Source organism: Bombina bombina, chromosome 1 (assembly GCF_027579735.1).
Source record: "Bombina bombina isolate aBomBom1 chromosome 1, aBomBom1.pri, whole genome shotgun sequence".
NCBI lineage: Eukaryota > Metazoa > Chordata > Amphibia > Anura > Bombinatoridae > Bombina > Bombina bombina.
Genome location: NC_069499.1, coordinates 832,813,602 through 832,835,533, shown reverse-complemented (window position 1 = coordinate 832,835,533; position 21,932 = coordinate 832,813,602). Strand labels below are relative to the sequence as shown.

Here is a 21,932-nt window from a genome sequence, read left to right as displayed (position 1 = left end):
TGTGAATTCTTGCACATGCTCAGTAGGAGTTGGTGACTCAAAAAGTGTAAATATAAAAAGACTGCACATTTTGTTAATGGAAGTAAATTGGAAAGTTGTTTAAAATTGCATGCTGTATCTGAATCATGAAGTTTAATTTTGACTTGAGTGTCCCTTTAAATGTGGGAGGGATTTAAAGCTATGGTTTGTAGTGGTGTCTTTTGCCTCCTCCTAGTGGTCAGGAGGAGAATTTCCCATATGTGATGACTCGTGGACTCATGAGAAAATTTATTTATCAGCTAAGGATATATATATATTTTTTAATTCATTGTTATGTCTATCATGTAATATGTAATTTATGATGTCATCAGCAATATTATGTGTGATCTCATGCAGAGCTCCCATGTTTTTTAAATTTTGTTTTGAACTTTAACATTGGCATTACCTCTCTTTAGTTACAGCATTTGGCAAAATGGTGATTAGACCCAGGTGCCATTCCACAGTCTCCTCTTACCTGTGTCCCTAACCTGCCCCTTATAACCTACTGTGGGTGCACGTGCTGACTTCTTACCATACACATCATAATATGCAAACAAGGATGTCAAAGCTATTTGTAATTCTCCCTAGACATACACACATACATAAATACTAATCGTGTTAGAAAGCACTCTGTCTGGTATTGGATACACATCCCATGCTACTGATAAAACTGTAGCTACATGTGTTTAGGGTGAAAACTGGCATCCATCCATGATTAACAAGCTTTTTTCCCTCAGGTGAGAGAAGTCCGAGCACAGTTAAAGGATATCATGGTATCTCAACGCATGTCGCTTTCCTCCTGTGGATCAGACTGGGATATTGTTAGAAAATGTATTTGTGCTGCATATTTCCACCAAGCTGCTAGGCTTAAGGTGAGTTTGATGACCGCATTAAAGTTGAGAACTTCACCCTATAAATGTGCTCCTATTTTATCTGTCTTCAAACATTTTATTATGTTAAAACTGAATTATTATTTTTTTATTAGTCACTGTTTTTAAAATCTAAGGGCACAGTATGCACACAACAAATATATTATGCATATAGCATTTCTACAGGTTTATATGTTTGCATGGAAAGGTTGTTAAAGCTGTTAAAGTTAGCATAATAACATAGATGGGGTTTATACAAAAAGTAGAAGACTGGGCAGGTAGGGATTGCCTGGTATTTCGGGAGCTGTACTGTAAAGTTAGGATCAGACTGATATACTTTAGGAAAGTTCTCCCTAATTGTAATGCGGGAATCCAGACGTGGACCCATTGCTCAGTGTGCCTAGAGGGATATGGCTGCACCTCACAATAGGCCGAAACATACGTCTGGGGTTTTGCTGTTTCTCACGTTCAGAGAGGGATTGTCTGGTATTTCGGGGCTGGACTGTACTGTTAAGTCAGTATCAGACTGATATGCTTCAGGAAAGTTCTTCTCTGTGAAAGGCACATGTTGAGCAAAAGAGGCTGCTTCTTGGGTGGTCACTAGCCATAGAACAAGCTATTATGCTATTGTTCGTACCCAGGTTGAGCGCTTCTCTCTTTTTATTTATAATAACATAGTAGATGGGGTTTATACAAAAAGTAGAAGACTGGGTAGGTAAATGTAAAATGAGATTTAATACTGGAAGTTTAAGGTTCTACATATTAGAAGTAAAAAAAAGCAGGCAAACTATTTAAATGGGACTAGATTTAGCATAACATAGGCGGAAATTGATTTGGGAGTAGTAATAGATAACAAGCTAAAGATGGGTACACAGTGCAAGGCAGTGACTTCTAAGGCTAATGCGATACTAGCAGCTAGCACTGCGGAATCTGTTGGCGCTCTACAAATAAATGATAATAATAATATTAAAAGAGGCATTGATGCAAGAGAGGAAAGCATATTTCTGTCAATTTATAAATCCCTGGTAAGACCTCATCTTGAGTGTGGAGTGCAGTTTTGGGGACTACTCTCTAAAACACATTGCAGACTTAAAAAAAAGTTTAGAGAAGGTTCACAAAACTAATCAGGGGAATGGAGAATTTAAGCTATGAGGAGAGGTTAGCCAAACTGGCTTCAGAGGCGACATGATTATACAGAGATGGCAGAAGTTCTGTTTATTCCAAGAAAACTGTTTGTGACAAGAGGTCCCAATTTAAGGCTTTATTAAAGGGGATTTAAAGGGACAGTCTACAATAGAATTTTTATTGTTTTAAAAGATAGATAATTCCTTTATTGCCAATTCACAAGTTTTGCATAACCAACACAGTTATATTAATATACTTTTCTTTAATATTGGTGGGGAGAGTCCGCAAGCTGTTACGTATGGGATATACATTCCTACCAGACAAAGTTTCCCAAACCTCAAAAGACTATGAATACCCCGCCCACCTCACTCATACCTCAATTTAAAAAAATTGCCTTTTTAGGAGGTGGTAAAGCATGATGTGCTTGATTTCTTCAGTGAAAGGTGGTAAGCATATTGAAGCCCAGTTCCTCTCTAAGTAAGGGAGTACTGCCGATGACACCATGTTTTCGCCTCTGGGAAATCTTTTAATGCAGGCTCTCGTGTAAATACGGTTGCAGTGATTCATTTTCTGCCTCCCTTTACAGATCGACGACATACTCCTCTACCATTACCTCTGCTGATATGTTTAAGTACTGGTTTGGCTGTCTGCTACATGTGGATGGGTGTCTTAAAGGTAAGAATAATTTCTTTTTTAAGATACGATGAGTCCACGGATTTCATCCTTACTTGTGGGATTACGCCTCCTGGTCAGCAGGAGGAGGCAAAGAGCACCACAGCAGAGCTGTATAAATAGCTCCTCCCTTCCCTCCCACCCCAGTCATTCTCTTTGCCTGTGTTAGTGATAGGAAGAGCTAAAGTGAGGTGTTAGTTTTAGTTTCTTCAATCAAGAGTTTATTATTTTTAAAGTAGTGCCTAAGAGTGCTACTTTGTGCTAGGGTGTAGCCTAGACCAGATCAGTCTCTACAGTAGAGCATTTGGTGGCTTTAAAGCAATGGGAACTTGTGGGACATTATTCTCACTGCGCCTCCCATATACTGTTGCTGCCCTATTCGGGGAAAAAATCTGGGGGATCTTACTCAGTGTTTTCCTTGTAATCCTCAGGTCCATGTGAGCAGCAGGACTTCACACGCCTGGGAGCTGCCTTTGCTGTCGGCAGATGGGAGGTAAGTGCCATTTTTTATTATAAAGGTCTCAGATGAAGTTGGCCACTCAAATTGTGAATAGCAGCCCTTGGATAAATAGAAGGGGCTCTTTATTCAGGTATGTTTTCTCCTTTAGGGGAGACGATAGACAGCACATGTACTTATTCTATGCACAGCTTACTTGGGCTCTTTAAGAAGACATAATCTCCCAGCGGTTATATTAACTACATGCCGCCCGGGAGATGTCTGTGTTGTTATTTCCCTAAGGGGTATAGTTGTCAGGGCCAGGGCAACAGATTCCCCTTGACTATCTCATCTCCCGGCGGTTACATAAAAGAGCATGCCGACCGGGAGATGACTGTGCGCCTCTTTCCCTATGTTGCAATACAATACTATGGGGGTATTTGAGCGCCTTTTTTTAGGTGGCCATGCAACGAAGTTCCTATTGTTATCAGGATTATTATTATTATTATTCTGCCATTATTGGTTGGGTCTCAGCAAAGCAGATTCCTGGGACTGTATAGGGGTTAAATGTAAAAACGGCTCCGGTTCCGTTATTTTAAGGGTTAAAGCTTTCAAATTTGGTGTGCAATACTTTTAAGGCTTTAAGACACTGTGGTGAAATTTTGGTGAATTTTGAACAATTGCTTCATACTTTTTCGCATATTCAGTAATAAAGTGTGTTCTGTTTAAAATTTAAAGTGACAGTAACGGTTTTATTTTAAAACGTTTTTTGTGCTTTGTTGCCAAGTTTAAGCCTGTTTAACATGTCTGAACCATCAGATAAACGATGTTCTATATGTATGAAAGCCAATGTGTCTCCCCATTTAAATATATGTGATAATTGTGACATGGTGTCCAAACAAAGTAGGGACAATGATGCCACAGATAATAATAGTGCCCAAGATGATTCTTCAGATGAGGTGAGTAAGCATGGTACTGCATCACCCCCTTCTGTGTCTACACCAGTTTTGCCCACACAAGAGGCCCCTAGTACATCTAGTGCGCCAATACTTATTACTATGCAACAATTAACGGCTGTTATGGATAATTCTATTGCAAATATTTTATCTAAAATGCCTACTTATCAAAGAAAGCGCGATTGCTCTGTTTTAAACACTGAAGAGCAAGAGGACGCTGATGATAACGTTTCTGACATACCCTCACACCAATCTGAAGGGGCCAGGAGGGAGGTTTTGTCTGAGGGAGAAATTTCAGATTCAGGAAAAATTTCTCAACAAGCTGAACCTGATGTTGTGACATTTAAATTTAAATTAGAGCATCTCCGCGCACTGCTTAAGGAGGTATTATCTACTCTGGATGATTGTGACAATTTGGTCATTCCAGAGAAATTATGTAAGATGGACAAGTTCCTAGAGGTTCCGGTGCCCCCCGATGTTTTTCCTATACCCAAGCGGGTGGCGGACATAGTAAACAAGGAATGGGAAAGGCCCGGCATACCTTTTGTTCCTCCCCCTATATTTAAGAAATTATTTCCTATAGTCGACCCCAGAAAGGACTTATGGCAGACAGTCCCTAAGGTCGAGGGGGCGGTCTCTACTCTAAACAAACGCACTACTATTCCCATAGAAGATAGTTGTGCTTTTAAAGATCCTATGGATAAAAAATTAGAGGGTTTGCTTAAAAAAAATGTGTTTGTTCAGCAAGGTTACCTTCTTCAACCAATTTCATGCATTGTTCCTGTCACTACGGCAGCGTGTTTCTGGTTCGAAGAACTAGAAAAGTCGCTCAATAAAGAATCTTCGTATGAGGAGGTTATGGACAGAGTTCATGCACTTAAATTGGCTAACTCTTTTATTCTAGATGCCGCTTTGCAATTAGCGAGATTAGCGGTGAAAAATTCAGGGTTTGCTATCGTGGCGCGCAGAGCGCTCTGGCTAAAGTCTTGGTCAGCGGATGTGTCTTCCAAGACAAAATTGCTTAACATCCCTTTCAAGGGCAAAACACTGTTTGGTCCTGATTTGAAAGAGATTATTTCAGACATCACCGGAGGAAAGGGCCACGCCCTTCCTCAGGATAGGTCTTTTAAGGCTAGAAATAAGCCTAATTTTCGTCCCTTTCGCAGAAACGGACCAGCCTCTACTTCTACATCCTCTAAGCAAGAGGGTAATACTTCTCAACCCAAACCAGCCTGGAGACCGATGCAAGGCTGGAACAAGGGTAAGCAGGCCAAGAAGCCTGCCACTGCTACCAAAACAGCATGAAGGGATGGCCCCCGATCCGGGACCGGATCTGGTGGGGGGCAGACTTTCTCTCTTTGCTCAGGCCTGGGCAAGAGATGTTCAGGATCCTTGGGCACTAGAAATAGTTTCTCAAGGTTATCTCCTGGAATTCAAGAAACTACCCCCAAGGGGAAGGTTCCACAGGTCTCAATTATCTTCAAACCAAATAAAAAGACAGGCATTCTTACATTGTGTAGAAGACCTGTTAAAGATGGGAGTAATTCATCCAGTTCCAATAAGAGAACAAGGGATGGGGTTTTACTCCAACCTGTTCATAGTTCCCAAAAAAGAGGGAACATTCAGACCAATTCTAGATCTCAAGATCCTAAACAAATTTCTCAGGGTTCCATCGTTCAAAATGGAAACCATTCGAACGATCCTTCCTACCATCCAGGAAGGTCAATTTATGACCACGGTGGATTTAAAGGATGCGTACCTCCATATTCCTATCCACAAGGAACATCATCAGTTCCTAAGGTTCGCTTTTCTGGACAAGCATTACCAGTTTGTGGCACTTCCATTCGGATTAGCCACTGCTCCGAGAATTTTCACAAAGGTACTAGGATCCCTTCTAGCGGTTCTAAGACCAAGGGGCATTGCAGTAGTACCGTACTTGGACGACATCCTGATTCAAGCGTCGTCTCTGTCAAAAGCAAAGGCTCATACGGACATCGTCCTAGCCTTTCTCAGATCTCACGGATGGAAAGTGAACATAGAAAAAAGTTCTCTTTCCCCGTCAACAAGAGTTCCCTTCTTGGGAACAGTAATAGACTCCTTAGAAATGAGGATTTTTCTGACAGAGGTCAGAAAATCAAAACTTCTAAGCTCTTGTCAAGTTCTTCATTCTGTTCTTCGTCCTTCCATAGCGCAGTGCATGGAAGTAATAGGATTGATGGTTGCAGCAATGGACATAGTTCCTTTTGCACAAATTCATCTAAGACCATTACAACTGTGCATGCTCAGACAGTGGAATGGGGATTATACAGACTTGTCTCCGACGATTCAAGTAGATCAAAGGACCAGAGATTCACTCCGTTGGTGGCTAATCCTGGACAACCTGTCACAGGGATTGAGCTTCCGCAGACCAGAGTGGGTCATTGTCACGACCGACGCCAGTCTGGTGGGCTGGGGCGTGGTCTGGGAACCCCTGAAAGCTCAGGGTCTATGGTCTCGGGAAGAATCTCTTCTCCCGATAAACATTCTGGAACTGAGAGCGATATTCAATGCTCTCAAAGCTTGGCCTCATCTAGCAAAGGCCAAATTCATAAGGTTTCAATCAGACAACATGACGATAGTTGCATATATCAACCATCAGGGGGGAACAAGGAGTTCCCTGGCGATGGAGGAAGTGACCAAGATAATTCAATGGGCGGAGGATCACTCCTGCCACTTGTCTGCAATCCACATCCCAGGAGTGGAAAATTGGGAAGCGGATTTTCTGAGTCGTCAGACATTCCATCCGGGGGAGTGGGAACTCCACCCGGAAATCTTTGCCCAAATAACTCAATTATGGGGCATTCCAGACATGGATCTGATGGCGTCTCGTCAGAACTTCAAGGTTCCTTGTTACGGGTCCAGATCCAGGGATCCCAAGGCGACTCTACTAGATGCACTAGTAGCACCTTGGACCTTCAACCTAGCTTATGTTTTCCCACCGTTTCCTCTCATTCCCAGGCTGGTAGCCAGGATCAACCAGGAGAGGGCTTCGGTGATCTTGATAGCTCCTGCGTGGCCACGCAGGACTTGGTATGCAGACCTGGTGAATATGTCATCGGCTCCACCATGGAAGCTACCTTTGAGACAGGACCTTCTTGTTCAAGGTCCATTCGAACATCCGAATCTGGTTTCTCTCCAACTGACTGCTTGGAGATTGAACGCTTGATTTTATCAAAGCGTGGGTTTTCAGATTCTGTAATAGATACTCTGATTCAGGCTAGAAAGCCTGTAACTAGAAAAATTTACCATAAGATATGGAAAAAATATATCTGTTGGTGTGAATCTAAAGGATTCCCATGGAACAAGATAAAAATTCCTAGGATTTTATCCTTTCTACAAGAAGGTTTGGAGAAGGGATTATCTGCAAGTTCTCTGAAGGGACAGATTTCTGCGTTATCTGTTTTACTTCACAAAAGGCTGGCAGCTGTGCCAGAGCTTCAAGCGTTTGTTCAGGCTCTGGTTAGAATCAAGCCTGTTTACAGACCTTTGACTCCTCCCTGGAGTCTTAATCTAGTTCTTTCAGTTCTTCAAGGGGTTCCGTTTGAACCCTTACATTCCGTAGATATTAAGTTATTATCTTGGAAAGTTTTGTTTTTGGTTGCAATTTCTTCTGCTAGAAGAGTTTCTGAGTTATCTGCTCTGCAGTGTTCTCCGCCCTATCTGGTGTTCCATGCAGATAAGGTGGTTTTGCGTACTAAGCCTGGTTTTCTTCCGAAAGTTGTTTCCAACAAGAATATTAACCAGGAGATAGTTGTACCTTCTTTGTGCCCGAATCCAGTTTCAAAGAAGGAACGTTTGTTACACAATTTGGACGTAGTCCGTGCTCTAAAATTCTATTTAGAGGCCACTAAAGATTTCAGACAAACTTCTTCTTTGTTTGTTGTTTATTCTGGTAAAAGGAGAGGTCAAAAAGCAACTTCTACCTCTCTTTCTTTTTGGCTTAAAAGCATTATCCGTTTGGCTTATGAGACTGCCGGACGGCAGCCTCCTGAAAGAATCACAGCTCACTCCACTAGGGCTGTGGCTTCCACATGGGCCTTCAAGAACGAGGCTTCTGTTGACCAGATATGTAAGGCAGCGACTTGGTCTTCACTGCACACTTTTGCCAAATTTTACAAATTTGATACTTTTGCTTCTTCAGAGGCTATTTTTGGGAGAAAGGTTTTGCAAGCCGTGGTGCCTTCCATTTAGGTGACCTGATTTGCTCCCTCCCTTCATCCGTGTCCTAAAGCTTTGGTATTGGTTCCCACAAGTAAGGATGACGCCGTGGACCGGACACACCTATGTTGGAGAAAACAGAATTTATGCTTACCTGATAAATTACTTTCTCCAACGGTGTGTCCGGTCCACGGCCCGCCCTGGTTTTTTTAATCAGGTCTGATGAATTATTTTCTCTAACTACAGTCACCACGGTATCATATGGTTTCTCCTATGCATATTTCCTCCTGTACGTCGGTCGAATGACTGGGGTAGGCGGAGCCTAGGAGGGATCATGTGACCAGCTTTGCTAAAACTAAAACTGTTTCAGGAATCTTGGGCAAACTCTGTCAAAAATCCTTGGATTCAGAATATTATTTCTCAGGTGTATCGAATTGGATTCAGAATAAGACCTCCCATGGGAATATTCTTTCTCACCCATGTTCCAAAACACCCAGTAAAGGCCCAAGCATTTCTGAAATGTGTTTCAGATCTAGAACTTTTGGGGGGTAATTGTAACAGTTCCTCTACAGGAAAAGGGGTTTGTTTTTTATTTAAATCTTTTCATTGTCCCAAACAAGGAAAATTCTTTTAGATCAATTTTGGATCTGAAAACTTTAAATCTTTTTTAAGAGTCCCAACTTTCAAGATGATGACTATGACTATTCTGCCCTTTGTTCAGCCAGGCTACTTTATGTCCACAATAGACTTACAGAATGCTTACCTTCACATCCCAATCCACCCAGATCATTATCTATTTCTGAGATTCTTCTTTCAAGACAAGCATTACCAATTTATTGCTCTTCCATTTGGCCTAGCAATAGCTCCAAGAATATTTTCAAAAGTTCTCGGTGCCCTTCTATCTGTAATCAGAGAGCAGGGTATTGCAGTATTTCCTTATTTGGATGATATCTTGCAACTAGCTCAATCTTTTAATTTAGCAGAATCTCGCATAAAACAACTATTGTCGTTCCTTCAAAGACATGGTTGGAGGATCAATTTACCAGACAAATGTCACCTTTTTGGGTTTCCAGATAGATTCAGTGTCCATGACTCTATCCCTAACAGAAAAGAGACAATTGAAATTGGTTTCAGCTTGCTTAAACCTTCAGTACCTATCATTCCCTTCAGTGGCCATGTGTATTAAAGTTTTAGGTCTCGTGATTGCAGCATCAGACACAATCCCTTTTGCTTGTTTTCATATGAGACCTCTAATCCTTGCACAACTGGTGCAACATGCAAGGTTATATAATCGGATATAGAGGGTTAAAGTTAATACAAAGATTCTACACTCAGACTCTTAGCTAATCCCAAATGGTGATGTAACCTCAAAAACACTATCACCGAAGTTTAGAAGAGAAGAAAAAGTGATTGGGATAGCGCTACGCAGCTGCGAGTCTTATAAAGTGAAATAAATATATATTAGTTTGGATCTATTTTTATCTGAATATGAAGGTGTCCCTGTTTTGGGTTGTTCAATTATGGGATTACTATTTTGATATATAAGGATCCCCGGTTTATTTTGATCATATAACCTGGATGATAGAGTAATTTCTATATTTTTAAAATAGTCTTATGTCCTATGTTTTTTATATATAAGTATCTTATAGATATTATTATAAAATATGATGTAAAAGAAGAAGAGAGAGGAGCAAGTGCCTTAAGATATATGTATTTTATTCCTATACAGATAAGGTTCTTATCGTATAATAGTTAACAATAAAATCTAACACATAGATGCCGGCATCTAGATTTAAAACCACATTAAAACAGTTTTTTATTTGAAATTTATACTTGTTATATTCTATCAGTATTACTGCTGGTTTTGGACTATAACCGTGGTTTTATGAAAGCAGCTCTGATTGGCAACATCTGATAAAAAACAAAAAGTTTCTATTCCTTGACATACATGTATCGTATATTTTGTTTGTTACAATTACAATTTTTCAGTGCAGATCTAGTTTTACAATGTATTAGCTAGATGAGTGTGAATACCACGTATTTTTACTTAGACATTGATATTCCAGGTCTACGGTGGTTTGTCACAGCGGTAAATGGTAGTAAGTGGATTTATCTGTCATATATACGTGTATAAGCAGATTGTCTCTTGTTATAAAAACCTTTTTATATTGTCCATATTCTGGATCTCCTCCGTTATATTGTTTGTTTGTTTATATTCCTATGTTTTAAGTGGAAATAAATCATATTGTGGTCTCAATCGTGTATTATTGTGTTCTCGCTTTAATTTGCAAGAGGTAATAGTCCTGATCAGTGTTTTATGTGTCAAGTGTTAGTTTATAAATCTTATACAGATAACTGCCTGTATTCAGAATCATATATAAACCCTTTTCTTACATAGTTGTGAAATAAATTTTCTAAGTTTTAAAATTGTGAATTTTATAAGACCATTGTTTATCTAAGCTGTGAAAAAAACCTTAGATAAAGATGAGGAACTACCTGAACATCAGAACAGATTTATTATGGAATGCATAGATTTTATCTTACAAAACAATAGTTTTTATTTTAACAATGAGGTATATTTACAGATTAAGGGAACGGCAATGGGCACAAGGTTCGCCCCCAGTTACGCAAATTTATTCATGGGACAATTTGAAGATGAACATATACATAATGGCCCATGGGGGGCGAACCTTGTGCTCTATTGCAGATATATTGATGATATATTTATCATCTGGCAAGGAGACACAGAACTACTGGACACATTTATTATAGACCTCAATACCAATAGTCTTGGTATCACATTCACGCATGAATATTGTAGATGTAAAATACACTTTTTAGATATTGAAATTGAAATTAACAACCTCCAAATCAATACCAAAAACTACTTTAAAAATATAGATGCAAACAATTATATACATGCAGAAAGTTGCCACCTCAAACAGTGGAAATCTAATATCCCAAAAGGACAATATCTACGAGTAAGGAAAAACTGCTCCACACTCGAAAGTTACCAATCTCAATCTGATATACTTACATCTAGATTCATAGAGAAGGGGTATAATAAAGACACTGTAGAAAAGATAAGACAGGAAGTATCAACAGTAGATAGAGAGTCTCTATTAATAAAGAAAAACAAAGAAGAAAGAGAAATCGATGATTTCTTTATACCCTTCATAACCGAATACAGTAGCCAACACTTTGAAATAAGAAAAATTCTGAAAAGGAATTGGCATCTAATAAAACAAGATCAAATTTTAGGGAAAAGGGTAAGAAAGCAACCAGACATAATTTTTAAAAGGGCCAAAAACCTCAAAATGATATTATCACCGAGTGAGTATAGAGAAAGAAACAACTCTGTTGACGGAGACCTAAATGGAAATAAACTAAAAGGTTTCTTCCCCTGTATATCCTGTAAATCTTGTAAATACAGTGAAAAAAGAAAGGAAATAAGATCATCCAATTCAAATTTCTGTCTAAAAATAAATCAACTAATAAGATGCACAGACAGGAATGTCATCTATTGCATAAAATGTACATGTAACCTACTATATTTTGGACAAACAAGTAGAACTGTAAAAGATAGAATACGAGAACATATTCTAAAAATAGAACACGAAGCAACAGACACAATACTGTACTCACATTTTAAAGAAAAACACTCCAGTAATTTAAAAGATTTCAAATACTGGGGTATTAAAAAACTACATCTGGGAATAAGGGGGGGGAATATGAATACACTCCTCCTCAAAAAGGAAGCAGAATGTATCTTCAATTTCAAAACATTACACCCATTTGGATTAAATTCAGAAATGGATCTAAATACATTAATATAACTGTGATAATAAAAGACACAGATTGCAATGTATATATAACTTTTTATCACATTATACTCACTGGCAAGAAAGATATTACAGAAGTTTAAATTATACCAAAACAGTCCACGAACAAACACTAAAAGCACACACAAAAAAACTTTTTTTGCACGAATAATATATAGACACATGTTAAACACATAGGTAAAGTAATGAACGTCCTCTAAAAATATTTATCACATTCCTCACTAAGAAACTCTAACACATGAAAAAATTCCACAAAACTATGGAGCAAACCTATTCACGAAAATTTTCCCCTAAAAATCAATAGAATTAAGAGTTTAAACACATAGATAAACAATGGTCTTATAAAATTCACACTTTTAAAACTTAGAAAATTTATTTCACAACTATGTAAGAAAAGGGTTTATATATGATTCTGACTACAGGCAGTTATCTGTATAAGATTTATAAACTAACACTTGACACATAAAACACTGATCAGGACTATTACCTCTTGCAAATTAAAGCGAGAACACAATAATACACGATTGAGACCACAATATGATTTATTTCCACTTAAAACATAGGAATATAAACAAACAAACGATATAAGTTGATAAAGAATAAAGGTCCCCCCCAAAAAAAAAACACTTAAGGAAGAATGGAGCATAGGCTTGAGAACTGTGTTTTTATTTCTATTTCTATTTTTATTTTCATCTTTATCTCTATTTTTACTTTTATCGTAAGAAACGATACACAACAACCCATATGCGTTCACAGATGAACTAATAAGTTTGAAATATAATAACAACAGGTCAGGATGTATAAAGGATAGATAACCTTATATTAACAACACAAAGAGAGGAATAAGAGACAACCTTCCAGGAGGAGGAACAACAAATAAACAATAGGGATTGGTCAAGAACAAGATCCAATCAGGAAGATGGACACGATATTTAAATCCAGACTGCACAGCACACAAGCATCTTGATAAAGGCCCCAGGCTGAAACGCGTAGAGATTGCTGACAGTCACAGGATATCTAAACACAGAACCCAGCAGGTGAGAGGTCTTTCTCGTGTTCGGGCTGGCTAGGATAGGTACATCGAGCCATATCCCACTTTCTAGGGACAGACTCCATATGTGTAATTCCTATCCAAGGATCCAGTAACCGCTCCAACCTCAATCACCTGACTTAAGGGCTACACAGACACAAGGAGAAAATCCACAATTGGATCAGGAAATACCTGAAGAACCCGGATTTTAACCAAAAAAAAGAAAACAAGGGAGAACATACGGAACTACTTCACCAAAGGACCGGCCGGTCACAACTTTAACGGAGGAGATCCAGAATATGGACAATATAAAAAGGTTTTTATAACAAGAGACAATCTGCTTATACACGTATATATGACAGATAAATCCACTTACTACCATTTACCGCTGTGACAAACCACCGTAGACCTGGAATATCAATGTCTAAGTAAAAATACGTGGTATTCACACTCATCTAGCTAATACATTGTAAAACTAGATCTGCACTGAAAAATTGTAATTGTAACAAACAAAATATACGATACATGTATGTCAAGGAATAGAAACTTTTTGTTTTTTATCAGATGTTGCCAATCAGAGCTGCTTTCATAAAACCACGGTTATAGTCCAAAACCAGCAGTAATACTGATAGAATATAACAAGTATAAATTTCAAATAAAAAACTGTTTTAATGTGGTTTTAAATCTAGATGCCGGCATCTATGTGTTAGATTTTATTGTTAACTATTATACGATAAGAACCTTATCTGTATAGGAATAAAATACATATATCTTAAGGCACTTGCTCCTCTCTCTTCTTCTTTTACATCATATTTTATAATAATATCTATAAGATACTTATATATAAAAAACATAGGACATAAGACTATTTTAAAAATATAGAAATTACTCTATCATCCAGGTTATATGATCAAAATAAACCGGGGATCCTTATATATCAAAATAGTAATCCCATAATTGAACAACCCAAAACAGGGACACCTTCATATTCAGATAAAAATAGATCCATACTAATATATATTTATTTCACTTTATAAGACTCGCAGCTGCGTAGCGCTATCCCAATCACTTTTTCTTCTCTATATAATCGGATATCACAACTGATATTCTTAAATCCCAACACACAACTTTCTCTGACTTGGTGGTTAAACCATCACTTTATTTCTTTCTAACAACATGGTGAGTCCACGGATCATCATAATTACTGTTGGGAATATCACTCCTGGCCAGCAGGAGGAGGCAAAGAGCACCACATCAAAGCTGTTAAGTATCACTTCCCTGCCCACAAACCCCAGTCATTCTCTTTGCCTGTTGCAAGGAGGTGGTACATTTTTAGGTGTTTGATAGAAGATTCTTCAATCAAGATTTTTTTATTTTCTAACGCAGAGCAAGTTGTTCTGATCTTTCCTAGGGTCTAGCTGTAGTCCACGTCAGTCTCTTCAGTAAAGCTGTGGTGGCTTTTTAGCACTTGGAAACTTATGGGCATTAATCCTTACTGTGCCTTCCAAATATTTGTTGCTGCCCTATCTTGAAAGCCTGATTAGGATTATTCAGTCTTTCCTTTGTATTCCACGGCTCTATGGGGGGGGGGGGGGGTGCCTTCTCACACCATGTGAGCTGCCCTGCTGCCGGGCAGATTGAAAGTCAGGTAAGTGCCTGTTTTTATTTTCTTAGATAAAGAGGAGAATATTGCACTTTGACTGTTAATTTTGTTTTTGGGACCTAAAATCCTATTTGTGTTGTTGGGATTTTATTTGGCAGTATATGGTGGCACTAGGGACGCTATTTTGTGGAGAGGCTCTGTTTTATTTGCAGCGGTGTGTATGCTGCATGTTCACTGTAGGTACCGGCTTTTTTAGAGTGGTAATGGCGGCCGGTCTGTTTGGAACGCCCACGAGTAGGAGGGGCGGGTTTCTGAGGCGACAATTTGGTTGCGCGCCTTTCTGGAACTCTTCCTGTTTGTTCTGGTCCGGAGTGGAGGTTGTTTGCGGCATCTCTGCTGGGACGCTTGGTAGCCGCTTTGCACTGTTTTCTTGGGTCCGGATCATTGATTGATATTTATCCGGCTTCAGGAGGTCAGGTAGGCACCTCAGAAGGCTGTCTGAGGGTTATAGGGTGCTGTAGTTTGGTGGTAATTTGTTTTAAACAAAAAATAGAAAACATTTTTTTACTTTTAAAATTTAAAGTGACAGTAACGTTTTTTTATTTTCAAACTTAAGTAGGTCCAGTTTGGTTTATTTTGGGTAAAGATGGATCAGGAGGCCTGCAAGATGTTACATGTAGCTTATGTTTTGATTCTAATGTGGAACCTCCAATCCCTTTTTGTTCATCATGTATTGATAGAACATTACATTATAGGGATAGACTTTTAGAATCTGAGCCATCATTAGCTAATATAGATTTAGTGTGAAGTGATGCGCTTGGCTCTCCCAACTAGCCAATCTTAATATACTACCTCCTTCCTAGATAGTTCAAATATGGTATACAAATAACAATAAGGGTAGATGGCGCTAAAAAGCAATTGGGTAACTAAATACTGGTATATAGTGAGGGATAATTCTCAAAACTCTCTTCTAAATTTAAATTTAGACTATATCTAGATAGTCACAATTTTCCAACAAACTGATTCCCACTCTGTAGTTCAATCAAATCTATAACAACTTTTATTATCAGTATTTTTGACCAACTTGTACAGTAAAATTTCTTCAAGCTTTCATAATGCAAATAAATCTAAAATCATATATATTAACTGACTGTCAGCTTTAAAACATCTTAAAAAACGTTTGATAGACACAATATCTCTAAAATTCTTGCTACAGTGACTGCTTCGTTTCTATGCAGTTAGAAAACACAGCTCTAATGCTTCAAATGTAAAACATATTCACAGTGATAAATGACAGCGGTATCCCTTTAAATTATTATTATTTTTTTTTTAATAGCCTGCAGGCTGTAACTTTTTTTCAGATAGTACAGTCTTTCCTTTGTATGCTGTTTTCACAGACAATTGATGCAGGTGCTTTTAAGTTGCAAATTACAGTCTCTGCTTCTATTAGCAATTGGTGTGGGTGTATTTCTTTAAAAAACTTTGTGCTCTGAGACAAGGTGATTATACAGTTCAGAGTATAATAAAATATTGGTTCTTGTGATTTATGGGAGGTAGCTCCCTTATGCTTAATCTATTTCAGCCTCTTTGTGTTCAGATGATTTCTCACCTCTTTGGCTGCCGTCTGCAGGAAACTTTAGGTGTATATACACTCTCACCTGCTTTTGGCTTTTCCTTCCGGCTGGTCTTCTCCCGCTGAGACACGCTGTGCACTGCACGTCTCAGTCTGCTGGAAAACTTTGTGTGGTTCTTCACTTGCGCAAGCCTTACTTACCACAATCGGACTCCCATGCAAGGAATGAAGATGCAATAGTTGCTCTGCTCTTAAGTACCAAGTACGCAGAGTTTCTCCTTTCAAGTGTCTTTCTGTTACCTCTCACAGCAGCTCGCATACAATCCTTTCTACGCGTTTCACCCTTTCACTCAGGGCTTTTTCAAGATGCTGTATGCTGCTTGTTGCTCTCCTTAAATACACCTCAAACACACCTGTAATTGCTAAGTTCACTCCTCCTTTGACCTGGAAGTCTTTCAACAGTTAAAGTGTGATCTTTGTATATAATCATATACCGCTGTCTTTGTGCTTTTTATTTATAATTAACAGCCTGGTATAAATAAAAAGCACAAAGACAGCGGTATATGATTATAAGGAGGGAACTTTCAGACCCATTCTAGATCTCAAGAGTGTAAACAAGTTCCTCAGAGTTCTGTCTTTCAAAATGGACACTATTCGTTCCATTCTTCCTTTAGTTCAAGAGAGCCAATTCATGACAACAGTAGATTTGAAGGATGCATATCTACATATTCTCATCCACAAGGACCATTATTAGTTTCTGAGGTTTGCGTTCCTAGACAGACACTTTCAGTTTGTGGCTCTTCCATTCAGTCTTGCTACAGCTCCCAGGATTTTCTCAAAGGTCCTGGGAACATTGCTGGCGGGGCTCCGTTTGCAGGGGGTTGCTGTGGTGCCTTATCTGGACGACATTCTGGATCAGGCGCCATCTTTTCAACAAGCAAACTCACACACAGAGATGTTGCTGTCTTTTCTGCGTTCTCATGGTTGGAAGGTGAATTTGGGAAAAAGTTCCTTGAATCCAGCTACAAGGGTGGTGTTCTTGGGAACCATAATAGATTCCCTATCAATGAAATTTTTTTTGACAGAGGCCAGAAAAACAAAGATCTTCAACTCTTGTCTTGCTCTTCAGTCCTCCCCTCGGCCGTCAGTAGCTCAGTGTATGGAGGTAATTGGTCTGATGGTGTCGGCTATGGACATCATACCGTTTGCTCGGTTCGTCTCTGCAAATAAATCTGGATCAGGTGGCAAGAGAATCTCTTCCGTGGTGGTTGTCTCAGGGACATCTCTCCCAGAGAACCTGCTTCCGCAGGCATACCAGGGTGATTGTGACCACGGATGCCAGCCTACTGGGATGAGGAGCAGTCTGGGGTTCATTGAGGGCTTTGGTCCCGGGAGGAATCGGTTCTCCCCATAAACATCCTTGAGCTGAGGGCAATCTTCAATGCTCTTCTGGCCTGGCCTCAGTTAGCTTCAGCCCAGTTTATCAGGTTTCAGTCGGACATCATAACTTCAGTGACTTACATCAATCATCAGGGAGGAACTCTGAGTTCCTTGGCCTTGACAGAGGTAGCCAAGATTATTCAGTGGGCGGAGACCCACAACTGCTGTCTGTCTGCGATCCACATTCCAGGGGTGGACAATAGGGAAGCGGATTTTCTGGGCAGACAGAAATTGTATCCGGGGAGTGGGAGCTTTAACCGGAGGTGTTTTCCAGCTTGATTCTCAAGTGGGGGCAGCTAGATCTCATGGCATCTCGTCAAAATGCCAAGCTCTCGAGGTACGGGTCGAGGTCAAGGGATCCTCAGGCTGTACTTATAGATGCTCTGGCAGTTCCTTTGTATTTCTGTCTAGCACATGTTTTTCCTCCGTTCCCTCTCCTTCTTCGGGTCATTGCTCGGATCAGACAGGAGAGGGCGTCTGTGATTCTCGTCGTGCTGGCGTGGCCTCGCAGAATCTGGTATGCAAATCTGGTGGAGATGTCATCTCCTTGGAGACTTCCATTGAGGAAGGACCTTCTACTTCAGGGGCCCTTCCTTCATCCAAATCTCGTTTCTCTGAAGCCGACTGCTTGGAGATAGAACACTTGATATTATTTAAGCATGTGTTTTCTGAGTCGGTCATGGAGACCATGATTCAGGCTCGTAAGCCGGTGACTAGGAGGATTTATTATAAAATATGGCGTAAATATCTGTATTGGTGTGAATCCAGAGGTTTCTCTTGGAGTAGAGTTAGGATTCCTAGGATTTTGTCTTTTCTCCAGAAGGGTCTGGAGAAGGGGTTATCTGCAAGTACCTTAAAGGGTCAAATTTCTGCTTTATCTATTGTGTTACACAAGCGTCTGGTGAACGTGCCAGATGTTCAATCTTTTTGGCAGGCCCTGGTTAGAATCCGGCCTATGTTTAAGTTTGTTAATCCTCCATGGAGTCTTAACCTGGTTATTAGAGTTCTTCAGCAGGCTCCGTTTGAGCCTATGCATTCTTTGGATATTAAGATGTTATCCTGGAAGGTTTTATTTTTGGTGGCAATTTCTTTGGCTCTAAGAGTTTCCTAGCTCTCAGCGTTGCAGTGTGAATCTCCTTACCTTATTTTTCTTTCCGATAAGGTGGTCCCGCGTACTGCCTTAGATTTCCTTCCCAAAGTGCTTTCGGATTTGAATATTAATCAAGAGATTGTTGTTCCTTCTTTGTGTCCTAACCCTACTTCTCATAAAGAGCGTTTGTTGCACAACTTGGATGTGGTTCGTGCGTTGAAGTATTATTTGCAGGTGACTAAGGATTTTCGCCAGTCTTCTTCTTTGTTGTTTTTTTCTGGGAAGCGCAAGGGTCAGAAAGCTACGGCTACTTCTTTCTTTTTGTCTGAGGAGTGTTATTTGCTTGGCATATGAGACTGCTGGGCAGCAGTCTCCTGAGAAAATCACGGCTCATTCCACAAGGGCTGTTTCTTCTTCTTCAAAAATTAAGCTTCTGTGGAACAGATTTGCAAAACTGCCACTTGGTCATCTTTACACACTTTTTCTAAATTTTATAAGTTTGATACTTTTGCTTCGGCTAAGGCTTCTTTTGGGAGAAAGGTTCTTCAAGCAGTGGTGCCTTCTGTTTAGGTTAACTGTCTTGTCCCTCCCTTATCATCTGTGTCCTCTGGCTTGGGTATTGGCTCCCAACAGTAATTATGATGATCCGTGTACTCACTGTTTAATAAGAAAGAAAAGAAGATTTATGCTTACCTGATATATTTATTTATTTCTTGACACGGTGAGTCCACGGCCTGCCCTGTATTTTTCAGACAGTTTATTTTTTTTATAAACCTCAGGCACCTCTGCACCTTGTTTTACTTCCTTTCTCCTTTCCCTTTGGTCTAATGACTGGGGTTTGTGGGTAGGGAAGTGATACTTAACAGCTTTGCTGTGGTGCTCTTTGCCTCCTCCTGCTGGCCAGGAGTGATATTCCCAGCAGTAATTATGTTGATCCATGGACTCACTGTGTCAAGAAATAAATAAATTGAACAGGTAAGCATAAATTTTCTTTTTTCAGTGGGCTTTCTTTATTCGTCCTACCTGGTCTGTGATCACCACAGATGCAAGTCTTACAGGTTGGGGAGCTGTCTGGGGTCTCTGACAGCACAAGGAGTTTGGAATCATCGAGAGGCGAGGTTACCAATCAATATCTTGGGACTCCATGTTCTCTTCAGAGTTCTTCAGGCTTGGCCTCTGAAAACGAATGTAAGGTTCTTTCTTCAACCGACAGACAATATCACAACAGTCTTACCAACCTGCTTACATTTTTCCTCCTCTGGTTCTAACACCAAGAGTGATCTCAAAAATCATAATGGAACAATCTTATGTGTTTCTGATAGCCCCAGCATGGCCTCACAGGATTTGGTATGCAGACCTTATCTGAATGTCCAGTTGCCCGCCTTGGCCTCTTCCTCTAAGGCCAGATCTCCTGTCTCAAGTTCCGTTCTTCCATCCAGACCTCAAATCTCTAAACTTGATGACATATAAATTGAGCGTTTAGTCCTCAGTCATAGAGTTTTCTCTGACTTGTGATTAACACTAAGATTCAATCTCGCAAGCCTGTTTCAAGAAAGTTCTAACACAAAGTTTGGAAAACTTTTATTTCTCCAACATAGGTGTGTCCGGTCCACGGCGTCATCCTTACTTGTGGGATATTCTCTTCCCCAACAGGAAATGGCAAAGAGCCCAGCAAAGCTGGTCACATGATCCCTCCTAGGCTCCGCCTACCCCAGTCATTCTCTTTGCCGTTGTACAGGCAACATCTCCACGGAGATGGCTTAGAGTTTTTTAGTGTTTAACTGTAGTTTTTCATTATTCAATCAAGAGTTTGTTATTTTCAAATAGTGCTGGTACGTACTATTTACTCAGAAACAGAAAAGAGATGAAGAATTCTGTTTGTATGAGGAAAATGATTTTAGCAACCGTAACTAAAATCCATGGCTGTTCCACACAGGACTGTTGAGAGCAATTAACTTCAGTTGGGGGAACAGTTTGCAGTCTCTTGCTGCTTGAGGTATGACACATTCTAACAAGACGATGTAATGCTGGAAGCTGTCATTTTCCCTATGGGATCCGGTAAGCCATGTTTATTACGATTGTAAATAAGGGCTTCACAAGGGCTTATTTAAACTGTAGACTTTTTTTGGGCTAAATCGATTGATATTAACACTTATTTAGCCTTGAGGAATCATTTATTCTGGGTATTTTGATTTAATAATATCGGCAGGCACTGTTTTAGACACCTTATTCTTTAGGGGCTTTCCCAAAGCATAGGCAGAGTCTCATTTTCGCGCCGGTGTTGCGCACTTGTTTTTGAGAGGCATGGCATGCAGTCGCATGTGAGAGGAGCTCTGATACTTATAAAAGACTTCTGAAGGCGTCATTTGGTATCGTATTCCCCTTTGGGTTTGGTTGGGTCTCAGCAAAGCAGATACCAGGGACTGTAAAGGGGTTTAAAGCTTAAAACGGCTCCGGTTCCGTTATTTTAAGGGTTAAAGCTTCCAAAATTGGTGTGCAATATTTTCAAGGCTTTAAGACGCTGTGGTGAAAATTTGGTGAATTTTGAACAATTCCTTCATGTTTTTTCGCAATTGCAGTAATAAAGTGTGTTCAGTTTAAAATTTAAAGTGACAGTAACGGTTTTATTTTAAAACGTTTTTTGTACTTTCTGATCAAGTTTATGCCTGTTTAACATGTCTGAACTACCAGATAGACTGTGTTCTGAATGTGGGGAAGCCAGAATTCCTATTCATTTAAATAAATGTGATTTATGTGATAATGACAATGATGCCCAAGATGATTCCTCAAGTGAGGGGAGTAAGCATGGTACTGCATCATTCCCTCCTTCGTCTACACGAGTCTTGCCCACTCAGGAGGCCCCTAGTACATCTAGCGCGCCAATACTCCTTACTATGCAACAATTAACGGCTGTAATGGATAATTCTGTCAAAAACATTTTAGCCAAAATGAACCCTTGTCAGCGTAAGCGTGGCTGCTCTGTTTTAGTTACTGAAGAGCATGACGACGCTGATATTAATATCTCTGAAGGGCCCCTAACCCAATCTGAGGGGGCCAGGGAGGTTTTGTCTGAGGGAGAAA

At 39.8% G+C, this 21,932-nt stretch overlaps 1 protein-coding gene across 2 annotated transcripts in view; it reads left to right on the top strand.

Moving 5' to 3' along the window:
• Nucleotides 1-21,932, top strand: part of DHX38 (DEAH-box helicase 38) — a 757,289-nt gene that overhangs the window by 483,132 nt on the left and 252,225 nt on the right. For both annotated transcript variants that reach the window (XR_008400173.1, XM_053699448.1), the window contains exon 22: nt 756-890. Coding sequence is in view for 1 of the 2 variants with exons in the window: in XM_053699448.1 (XP_053555423.1) it covers nt 756-890 (135 nt within the window). In the remaining variant the exon portion in view is untranslated. The remainder of the gene's footprint in view (nt 1-755; nt 891-21,932) is intronic.